This window comes from Manis javanica, chromosome 2 (assembly GCF_040802235.1).
Source record: "Manis javanica isolate MJ-LG chromosome 2, MJ_LKY, whole genome shotgun sequence".
Classification (NCBI taxonomy): domain Eukaryota; kingdom Metazoa; phylum Chordata; class Mammalia; order Pholidota; family Manidae; genus Manis; species Manis javanica.
The window spans coordinates 73,281,983-73,294,182 of record NC_133157.1 but is presented as its reverse complement, the minus strand read 5'-3'; the positions used below and the strand labels follow the sequence as shown (position 1 = coordinate 73,294,182).

General features: G+C 39.7%; 1 protein-coding gene across 7 annotated transcripts in view; it reads right to left on the bottom strand.

Moving 5' to 3' along the window:
* Window positions 1-545: 545 nt before the first annotated feature.
* Window positions 546-12,200, bottom strand: part of GCNT1 (glucosaminyl (N-acetyl) transferase 1) — a 29,882-nt gene continuing 18,227 nt past the window's right edge. For 5 of the 7 annotated variants that reach the window (XM_073228665.1, XM_017672898.3, XM_073228667.1 and 2 more), the window contains 2 exons: window positions 4,130-4,278; window positions 546-3,049 (listed from right to left, as the gene is read on the bottom strand). In XM_073228665.1, the coding sequence (XP_073084766.1) occupies window positions 1,623-2,909 (1,287 nt within the window). In that variant the 5' untranslated portion in view covers window positions 2,910-3,049; window positions 4,130-4,278 and the 3' untranslated portion in view covers window positions 546-1,622. Of the gene's footprint in view, window positions 3,050-4,129; window positions 4,279-8,567; window positions 8,697-12,200 lie in introns of all 7 variants that reach the window. The other 2 variants (XM_073228666.1, XM_073228670.1) reach the window with 1 other exon arrangement.

Here is a 12,200-nt window from a genome sequence, read left to right as displayed (position 1 = left end):
ACCTCAAATCACTTTTGTGAAAACGTACAGTGAAAAATCATACAGTATAAGAAATACTAATATTGAAACAATCTACCCCAAATCTAATGTTCATTCCCTTAAGGTTTGCCGGGCTAAGCATGTCATGCAGAACACACTTCCTCCTTCCTCAAAGGCCCTGAGAGAGAAGGAAGTACAATCCGAGGGTAAAGGAACCAATGGCAGGTAACATGAGTAAGGGCAGCAGGCGCCAGGTCCTTTCCAATGGAGACACAGGGACGTTAGGGTGCAAGACTATGGGAAGTTGGACACAAGCAGACCCAAAAAGCGACATTCGTAATTTCTGGGGATAATGCTGATTGCTGGTTTTAATCATGGACCTCAGAAGTCATCTAAGTATGACTTTTCTTCCCTGCCCACACCCCCATACCTATACTTCATCCTGTCACAGCTCTCTAGGCACAACACAGTTTTGAACTGCGCAGGTTCACTTGTACGTGTTGGGGTTTTTTCCCCAATAAACATATTGGAAAATTTTTTGGAGATCTGTGACAATTTGAAAAACATCTTTTCTATAGCTTTATTATAAGAACAGAGTATACAAAACATGTAACATACAGAAACATGTTAATACCTGTGTTATCAAAGATTTCTGGTCACAGTAGGCTATAGTAGTAAAGTTTTGGGGGAGTCAAAAGTTTTATGTTGATCTTTACCTGTGCAGGGGGGTAGGTGTCCCTAATACCTGCATGGTTCAAGGGTCAATAGTGCTGTCAGTCGGATCCCACAAGAGAACCGGGCAGTAATACTCAGCACTATGAAAACAAGTTTTACATAGTTTGATAGTAGAGTCTAGGGTGACTGAGAGGAGGAGAAGAGAAACAAATACTTGTAAAACCTGAGTGTTACTCTGTAGAAACAAAAATAAACTCTATAAACAAAAATGTTTTTAATTTTTTTAATAATTGATAGCTTTTCTAATCTAAGATGATTCACAGAATCAACTAAACTAGAAACTATTTCCTGTTGTTTTCTTTAAAAAACGCATGTAAATTATTAGAAGCAAGAATTAGAAATAGTCCTGTTCACTCAATCCTGTTTTTGCGAGCTCCCTGAGATGGTATACATGGACACGCTACCCAGCACAACGTACAGCAGGACGTAAATTACACACAAGGATCATGGAGAGCAAAGCAGAATTTCTATTTCAACAAATATAACCTACAAGATAAATTATATCCTCATGATTGGTTGTTGAGACAGATTTATCCAAATCAGGAAAACCATTATACTTAAAGCTCTCCAAGTCATTTTGGCACAGGTTAAATCTTATCATTTCAGTAAGTCCCTGAGCTTGTTTCACAGGCTGCTTTTTGTGTTTGGCCTCTTGTCCTCCCACCTGGGCCACCTCTTCCTAGAAGACCTTGCCACCCACTTTGGCCTCACATTAACTTTAGGTAAACGTTTAGCACTGTAACTTTTCTAAGTGACTGTGCTCTGCCAAACCATGTAGCGTCTCTGTAGAGTCTCTTCCCCAAAGGGCACTCCCTGCAGTTTTCCTGGTGTTTATTAACAGGGTAGAAGAATCAGATGGGGTATGACTCAGGCATCCTTATTATTTCTAAACTGCCCACAGCAAATGGTCAGTGTTTTAACAGGTCCAAGGCTTTATGCCTCAGATGCTCATCCAAACAGTGGATGGCAAAGAGGTCGATATCTGTGTCAAACTTATTGGCAAACAAGTGGTGTGTATGAAGAATCCAGTTCAAGTCACCTGCTCCAAAAATGCACACAGAGCGCACGTGGACTCCGCTGCAGGGGGGGTAGGGGGCGCCCTTGGAAATGTCACCTTCAAAGTACTGCCACTTGACAAATCTAGCAATCGCATGCATGTCAGACATGTCATACTTAGAGCTCAAGGACAGTGAGCCTGGGACTTCAGGGATCCTTTGAATAGTGGCCCAGAGATACTCATCTGGGCTGTATGTGTCTTTTGCCCACTCCATAAACTTCTGGATTTTTTTGTTCTTGAGCACATACCCTACATAGTTCCTAGTGACTACAAAATAGGCACTGCCTGAAAAGAGAGGCGTTTCGAGAGGGGGGTGCATTTTGTCAGTCCCCGTGTTGGTCAGCTTTCCGTCCACAACTGTATAATGCTTTTTCCACCTTTCTTTTTTATTGGATGGCATTTTCTCAGTTTCTAGATTGTTTTGGCCCATTAATGACTTGAGCTTCCTGACAATTTCCAGGTTGGTTTTAATAGGAAAATCCATACCGCAAAGATTGATCAAGTACTTCCAGTCTGCACTCATTCTATAGAGGTCCTGCATACAGTTGAGGTCAGCCTGAACCCGACTCCATGATGCGTACACCACACTCTCCAGCTGACTGGCCACAAAGATGTTACTGAAACAGGATGCAATGCCAATCACTGCAGCCAAAAAGGAATCCTCTGATTTTTTGTCCACGTGAATGCAATAGAAATTCTGAGGCATATAGATGGCCCTCAGGAGCCTGTCAAACATTTCAATTTTGTGATGAACCACTATAGAATATGCTATTGGAAACTCTGCCTCTTCTTTACTAAGGGGCTCTACGATATATTTGCGCCTCTTGATGAAAGAACTACAATCACTTGTCATGTTTATATAATCATATGTTGTCCACCGAGAGCGCTTTCTGAATTCCACTGTTAGAATCTCAAGCTTTACCTTTTGGATTTCACCTATATCACCCTGTAAAACTTTGGTGCAATTAATATTACTACTGGGATTCTCTCCAACGAGCTCCAAATGTCTAACGCTTATGAATTCGGGCTTTTGATGAATTCTTAAAACAGAGAAGGTGACTAGGGAAAAAACAAGAAGCAAGAAGTAGTATTTAGTGCGATAAGAAAAAAGTCTCCTTCGCAGCAACTTCCTCAGCATTTCAAACAACAATCAGGGTTTTCCTTTATTAAGGGCAGGTCCCAGGCTTCAAGCAGTAATGATTCGCCTTGTTTTTTGGGTAAGACTGGTCAGTTTGCATTTATCAGAAGTGCAAAGGCATCTTGAAATGGAGAAGAGCACTAAAACAAAAATAGAAAAGACACATATAATATATATATTTATATTATATATATATAAATATAGTCCTACATGACATCTCTATTCAAAGACTGTCTTCTTTGCCACGAGTAGTGTTACAGGAAATTGGCATCTCTAGTATTACTGTCAGATTCCTAAACAAAACAAAACAAAAATGTTCAAAAAGCCAAGTACAAGGATGTACTAGAACATCCCTACAATGAACATTTCACCTCTCAATTACACTGAGATACAAAACACAGATGAAGACCTAGGCTATAATTATTGAACTAGTGAGGTTTTTACCCTGTGCCAGTTCTTGTCTTGAAATCATTACTTATCGGGTTCCTCCTGACACAGAGATTAATGTCCATCAATTGGCATCAGCAGCCTCAGATATCTGGAAGAGATCAGATCCATTCTGTTCTTTGCCAATTAAGGATTGCAGCTGCACAGGAGGAGGAGCTCAGAAATGGCCGTGACGTTTAAGAATCTTTGGAAGAAAAGCGGATCAACTAAACTTCAAACTAGTTCAAAGAGACTCGGCTGAAATCAGACCAGATTTGGACCTGTTTTGGATTGATCCCAGTTCAGTTCCACAAGAGGCATCACAGGAAGAGAAGTCATGCATTCTGAAAGGGAGACCCAGCCTAGTATTTCCTACATTAATTATAACAGGTTATAATAATTAAGCCTTATAGAAAAACAACACTTATTTACAAATTATACATTATGACAGACTTTTTGTTTATATTCTAATTTCAGGAGACCAACCCACTTTTATTACATAAAATGTTTACAAATATTCAAATATTGTCTTGTTTTCAAAAATCAATTTTATAACGTGGCAAGTGGTTCTATAACTAGGTCCTGCTGTGCCAACAAAGAAAGTCACATACCATCAAATAAATGTCTCCAGACAGACTGTATTACAGAGAGTTTGATTAGTTTTGAACACCAGAATTAATACTAGAACTTGTAAATACTTACTTAGGAAATAAATTGCCAATATTAACAACAGATTAAATGATCGACCATAACCAGTATAGGATAATGTTATGAGAAGTACTTGGGCTTTTTACCATGTAGAATTAAGGAGAGTCTGGATCATTTAGTTCTCTCACTCCAGGTAACACCCTGTGCCTATGTAGAGTGCTTCTCATGCCACCAGGGTTCTTAAATATACCAAGCATCCAGCAATGGTGTTGTATCCCATGAAGCTTTTTAAAGCCTGTGAAATGAAAAGGGAAATGTGTGAAGGAATATAATGCACATTTGAGTATATACACACTCAGAAAGCATGCTGGTGAACTAATCCTACATATTCACTCATTTTCTCAAAATTATGGTTGGTTGATTTCTTTTAAAATTTACTTCTCTTTGGTCTTAACTTATTTTTCTAATGCTGTGTTTGTGGATTGCTAAAGGTCTGAAAACATCCTGCAATTTAGGCTGAGGTCTTTCAAAGAAAACTCAAGTAGCGCATCCCAAATTGCAAGACCAAGAAGAGCTTAATGGTCCAAAATGATTGGAAAATCCAATATACCCTATCCCCACTGTGAAGATTCCCAATGCTCACTGGCTCACTAAGACAATCCTGCAATTGAATTAGCAGCATATCTCTTCTTCTTAAATTACCTTGTCTACCACCCCAAACCTCTATTAGAAAGCAAACATTAGGAGAGTCTGCTAAAATACAGTTAGCCTCTCAACCATTAAAACACCAGATCATAAAGAAAATTACGCCCTTAAGCAATGCCTGCCCCTTAAGGAAATATGTCTAATTATTAGATGACTTATAAGCTAACTGAAGAGATTTAAGTGTCCTCACACAATAAAGAATTCAGACTTTAGGAAATTAACCCAAGAAAGTCACTAACCAAACAAAGAGCCACAACAAACCTTGGGGAAGGCAGGTACACAGGTCTAATTTCCAGAGTTCAGACATGATAAAACATTCACTTTCAACAAGAAAATTACAAGACATGTAAAAAAAACACTAAAGTCTCACCCACAAAAAAAGTAGTCAATAAAAACTGTCTATGAGGAAGCCAGGTGTTAGACTTAACTAAACAAAGACTTTAAGTCAGCTAATATAAATATGTTCAAAGAACTGAAGAACTAAAAGAAAGTATGCAAATGACATTTAACCAAATTGAGAATGTCAATGAAGAGATAGAAATTATAAAAAAGAACCAACAGAAATCTGGAGTTGAAAGTGCAATGACTGAATTTAAAAAATGACAAGAGGGGCTCAAGAGCAGGATTGAACTGACAGAAGAAAGAATCCGTGGAATTGAGGACAAGACAAGTGAGAGTGTTCAGTCTGAGGAACAAAAGGAAAATGAACAGAGCCTCAAAGACCTGTTAGACACCATTAAGCATATCAACAAATGCATAATAGGAGTTGTAGAAAGAAAGGAGTGGGGAGGGAAGGAGCTGGGAGGACTGCATGTATGAGCAAGGAAGGTGGAAAAAATACTTAAGCAACAGCTGAAAACTTACCAAATTTGAATTTTCAAAATTAATCTGCACATCCAAGAGGCCCAATGAGCTCCAAGTATGCAAAATGGCAGTTTGGCAGTTTTTTACAAAGCTAAACATAAGCTAACCAACTCAGCAATCATGCTAGGCATTTACCCAAATTGAAAACGTATGTCCACATAAAAACCTGCATATGAATGTTTATAGCAGCTTTATTCACAACTGCCAAAAACTGGAAGCAGTCAAGATGTCCTTCGATTGGTGAATGGATAAACAAATTGTGGTACATCCATAACACTGAATATTGTGCAGTGATAAAAAGGAGTTATGAAGCCATGAAAAGACATATTGTTAAGTGAAAGAAGCCAGTCTTGGAAGTCTGTATGATTTCAACTACATGATAATATTCTGGAAAAGGTAAAACTATAGAGACAATAAAAAGATCAGTATTTACCAGGGGATTGGGGAAAGGAGGAACAGATGAGCAGGTAGAGAACAGAACATTTTTAGGGTGGTGAAACTATTCTGTATGATAGTGTCATACTATTTACATGATATTATGCATAGATCTGTACAACACAAAGAATGACTCCTCTTAATTACAATTCAATTACTAATGGTGATGTCACCATTAGGAGTTTTATGGTTTCAGGCCTTCTATTTAGGTCTTCAATTCACTTTGAGTTCATTTTTGTATATGGTATGTAAGACATGATCCAGTTTCATTCTTTGCAGGTAGCTGTCCAGTTTTCCCAGCACCATTTTTTGAAGAGACTGTTTTCAAGAGAGAACAAGAAAAATACAAGTCCAAAACACACACCATGTTTTCTCACACAGAGTCTACTACAGAACTTGGCAATTAGCTTAACTAGTGTCCTAGAGAAGGTCCCTCAGTGGAACACTGCTGCCTTTCCTGAAAGAGAAGACTTTCTTGTGTACCTCACCATGGATTTTTTTTTAAGTAGAAAGACATCCTTAGAAGACATGGTGGAAGAAAAGAAAGAAAACCAGTACCTATAGGCAATGGTTCTTAATGCACTGCTTTTTGAAATTAAAACTAAGAAACACAGAAATATTAAGTTCTAAAAATACTGAAAGGAAACTCTGGTCTTTTGTAGTGATGGTAATAAGGACAATTAGTCAAGGAAAAGAAGCATCAAATATGGTCATTAGAAGTATTCCAGCATAAAAAATGAACAACTTTAACCAGTCAGAATCAAGTGCAGCTGTTTACTTACTGGAACGGGAGGGCAGACAAAATGACCTGAGAGAAGAGGCAGCAAGTAAAAATTTGAAAAGCACATGGATGAAAGGTAACGGATTAAGCAGACATAAGAATCCAGGCTGACAGCGGAGAGAGCTCTGTTTATGCTACAGTATCCTCAAAAGGTTCAAGGAAATGGTGGCACAGATACCAGTGAGGGATGAGTGTTAAAAACAAGAAAAAGAAGAAAAAAAAAAAGTATTGACTGCCAGCTGTTTTCACAGCAATTGGCCTTCCACCCTGAAACCTGGCAAAGACCCAAAGTGAGTCCCTGCAGAAGTTCTCCAGACTGGGGCACACCAGGCATCACGGAGAGCTGGGCTTACAGCTAGGCAACAGTAGAACTAAGTGAGCCCAAGGACAAGGAATAGTGAGGTCTCATTCTCTACTCCCAGCTATCAGCTCCCAGAAATTTAGCAGCCAAACCAACACAGGAGTTTATTTACTAGGAAATGCAACCAGGCCAAGACTTAAATATGCTGCTTACCCCAAATATTCAAAGGCAATAAACTGTGCAAAGGGGAGAAGAAAACTATAATATCTTCAGAGAGATAAGAAAAGCTATAGCATTCAATCAATCAGTAAGTGCGGCAGATTATAATTGTCTGAAAACAGACAAAACAAAACTCTCCCCCCATATGCTCTTTTGCAACATGAACTTGCCACCCCAAATCAAGAAGTAGTCAAAATTCCCTTCCCCGTGAATCTGGGGACACTTACATTTACACGGACCAGGAGTTTGTCAGATTTGTCACTATGTGGCCACTCAGGCTAGGTCATGTAAAACCACACAGTTCCTCCCTGGCTGTTGTGGCAAATTTGCTCTTCAAAAGCTTCTGTTTAGAACCAGCTTACATGTTGTAAGAAGCCACATGGAGAGGCCATGCACAGGTACCCAAGTCAACAGTCCCAGCTGAACCCAGTCTTCAATTCATCCCAGCCCAGATGCCACACATGTGAGTAAAGAAGCTACCAGGTGACTCCAGCCCATAGCCACGAAGGTCTCATCTGAATTCCTGACCCACAGAATTTTGAGCAAAAATAAAATGGATATGTTTGTTACTACATTTGGGGCAGTTTGCCTCACAGTAATGACTAGAACAAACAGGAAACAGAATAAACAGAACACCTAGCAAATAAAAAGATAGTTCTTAAAAATTAACGAGATGGTAGGAAAAATTGAAAAACTCAATAGAAGCATTGGAAAATAAAGTTGAGGAAAACTCTCAGGCAGATAGGCAAGTAGGCAAACTGACTTATGGAAAAATTAGGGAAAAAATACAGTAATTTAGAGAACCAGACCAGATCTACCATCTGAATACAAGGATCTCCAGAAAGAGAAAACAGAAAAAAATGGAAGGAAGTCGTCAATTAAACAATTCAATAGGTTTTCTCAAAGTGAAGGAATGGTTTCCAGGCTGAGAAGTCTCTTGGAATATCAGCACAATGGATGAAAACTGACCCACAACAAGGCTCATTCGTTATTGACTCAATGTCTAAATATTGGGAAAAAGAGTATTATATTACATAGAGAAAAAAAAAGAGTATCACATTATCACATAAGTTTCCATTGAGTAGGGGAAAAAAGCCACGTGAAAAGGGTTCGGCAGCAGAGAATCTTCACATTTCATAAAAACCAACCACAGAATCCAGATAATGGAGCAATGCCTTTGAGGGAGTAGGGAATAATATATATTTTATTATGAATTAACATTACATAACACTCAGAACTGCAAGTAGAAAGATTTATGTGAACAGACATTTGTACATACCACTAAGAAAAGTTCAGATGTTCCTGTTCAGCCTATAATTATACCTGGGACTCCTAGATAAGGAGAAAGATAAGGGCTCTGCACTGGCAAACCTTTGTTAAGGTTAAACCTGGTCCATGTAACTGTCAACTGTAATAGAAAGGGGTAGAATTCAAAACGGTGACATCTTTTCTTAACAGTTTCTACCAAAGTAATTCTGGTTTCAGTCCAGACCTATAGGTAACATAGATAACCTATTGCACCATTTTTTAAAGTACTGGAAATATTCTTAAAAAATACATATGCATGCATGCACAAATACAAGGATATGCACACATCGGTGTGTCTGCACAGGTATGCATAAACAATAGCTGGGCAGATAAATCAGGGTCCAAAACATATTGCCTTTCTGCAGCAGAAAGCATGTTCTATATTAGTTCCCCTGAATACCGCCCCCCTTCCAGAGCTCAATCTCGGACTCTCCAAGGAGTTCTGTAGCCCAGAGGCTGCTGTGACTGGTGCCCAAATGAGGCAGGTAACTCAGAGGATGGTGACTGAAGCAAGGGTACACAAACGGCACCCCGCAGCAGGCCATGGGAAAGAACAGGAAGCAGATAAGATTCTAAGGCCAGCTGTTGCCATTCAGGGTGGGGTCCTTTCCGCCATCTGTGCCTCCCCTCCTTGGCCTCCCTCATCTGGGGGGCCCTGGTCTCTGCCCCCACCCACAATCTTGCCCTGCCAGGAGGGTGTGTCTGCTGCCTGAATGCTGTCTGTGACTCTCTGCAGTGAGCTGCCTAGCTTTCAGAGGTCTTACATTGAAACAAACTCCTAAAACCCAATCTGTGCCTGCTTCTCTGGACTAGCCAGAGAAAGCTCTTGGGGTCCTCATACCTTACTCAGCACTATGACCAACACCACCAAGCTCCAAAGTGTAGGTTACTGTCTCCCAGAATTCATCACATGGTTTTCTTAGGCTCCAGCCAAGGAACAGAGGCAAAAGGGGATCTTCTATGACCATCACTGGACCACATTTCCTGTGCCCCCTTTGGAAAGGGGGCTTTCTATATGAAATAAGGTACTACAATTAACACCAGAGAATGTACTGAAGAGAGGGAAGGGACGAAACCATGTCTCCCTTCTTCAGATCTCCACATCCCAGAACCAGGCACAGAATGTGGCACAGAGAATCACTTAATTATGTTTGCGGAATGAATACAGTCTCTTTTAAGCAAAGCCCATGTTTCTCTCCAAAATTTAACACCGATTCTTTCTCCCTTCTGAATATCAGAGAAGGTTTCTCTTTCTAGTCCTCCATATTTGCAGCAAGGACTAGCCTATTTATAAAGCATATCTGAAAGTATGATCATTTTGAAGATGAAATGATAGTGAGTTTTTAAAAAGTCCAAACCCCTCAAATGCAAAAAAATGCAATTAAAGAAACAGCATCGAAATTTTGAAGGCTAGTCGGGGTAAAGGTAACTGACTTGGTGATTTCAGAAAGCTGAATCCTAAAGCAGGATGGAATGCACAGCACAGCTCCCCTGGTCCTGCAGCACCAGCCACCCCTTCTTCCTCCAGAGCCTGCAGACTTGATGGCACAACTCCTCTAGAAGCACAGAAGTGGAGTTAGAAACTAAGCCTGGTTGAAGATTTACTGAAGAGGAGGTTAAGATTCCCAGGCCCTTCCCCCTATTCATCATAATCCAGCAAATACTCTTCCCAGGCACAGTAGAAGATTCTGGAAAATGTAAAATTGAGGATATCTGACCTGGAGAGTATAAAGCACAGCTGAGGGCAGAAGTACAGACCTGAAACAGAAATTAAGTCAAACTTCCTCATTTCCAGAATACTGGCAGGCAAATATACCCTCCAGGCTTATTCCTCAGAGAACAGAGAACCACAATGTACCCAAAGAAAATTCATGACCCAAGAGATAAAAAAAAAAACAACAACAGAGAAAAGCTGGAGAGGTATCAGTTAACCTTATCTATATAGCCAGCTACCATCCTTAGTCACTTAAAACAACAATTCCTTATTTCTCCCTACTTTCACAATCAACTGGGCTTGTTCACACGTGCATGTACAACTGGGTATCAGCTGGAGTGCCCTCATCCTCCAGTAGGCTAGACCAGCTTCTTTATACGGCAGCCTCAGGGCAGTATTCCAAGGCAACAAATGCAGCAGCTCCAAAGCCTTGTAAGACCTAAGCTCTAGAAAGTACCATCATTTCTGTCCCCATCTATGGGCTAGAGAAAGTCATCAGGCCAGCTGCAATTCAGGAGGAAACAGGGCCCTACACCTCTGGATGGAAAGGGAAGAAAAACTGTATTGCAAAGGGGCATGTACACTGTGATGGGAGGAATGTGAACACATTAAATATTCTATCACATAGAGAAATTAAGATCAAGCAAAGAAATGAAAATTTCAACAAAATCCTGGTATTATCATCTACAGAGACATAAGAGAAACTACTGTAGTCACGAAACAAAAACAAGAGGCTACAAAAAAGGAACAGAGAACAAAAATGAACCCTTAGGGATCAAATATGGCAGCTGAAATGAAGAATTCATTTGAAGAGTTAGAAAATAACATTGAGGAAAGCCCCAAAACAATAGAGTACAAGACAAATAAATGGAAAACAGGAAAATCAGAGGATTAATACAGGAGATCCAATATTCATATAGGTGCTCCATAGACAAAGAAGAAAATGAAGGGGAGAAATCCATTAAAGAAAGAATTGATGGAAATGAAGGACAGATTTTTGTCAGATTTAAAGAGCCCTATTCATACCCAGCCCAATAGATTAAAAACAGTCCTACCTAAAGATATGACTTGTGAAGTTTAACAACACTGAAAGAAAAAGAAGATCCTAAAAGTGTCCAGAGAAGTGATGTTAATAAGTCCAAAGGCTCTAGATTTTAAAATGGAATTGAATTTCTTAACAGCAACACTGAAAGCTAGAAAAAGGTACCTTAATATAACAGAATAAAATTTAACTTTTACCCTTGTGAATGCCAAATAGTTCAAAACTGAGTTCAAAATTCTGAAGGAAAACTATTTCAACCTAGAAATCCAAATAACCAGCCAGGCTAGTGTTCAGATGTGATGGAGAATCAAGGTATTCTCATACATGCAAAGTTGCATGCATCTTTTCTCAACAGGCTCCTGCAAGAAGCACACCACCAAAAGATGAGGTGTACCCACAACTGTAAATGCAATAACAGTAACACCATACTGGAGTACTTCATATGCTCCAGGGGCTCTTTTAGCGGTTTACCCAGTAATTCAGAATCTGCATGACAACCCTACCCAGAAGGTACTATTTTCTAGACAAACTGAGGCATCAAGAGGTTAAATAACTACTGAAGTCACACAGCTAGTCAGTGGTAAGGGCTAACATTCAAATGTACAAAATCTGACCCCCAAGTTTTTGCTATACTTCCAATCAAGAAAAAGACAGAAAGCCCAATAATTAAGGCACCCCCCCAAAAAAGAGAGGCAAAATAAGTTATCAGGATTATGGAGAAGAGAAGTATCAGGATATGCATGGGCCCTAGGATGCAACCGATCAGCTGATCTAAGTCAAATGGCTCTAGGAGACACTTCTTTAAGACAAAACTGAGAGAATTCCTGATGCAAATGAATGTATGTCAG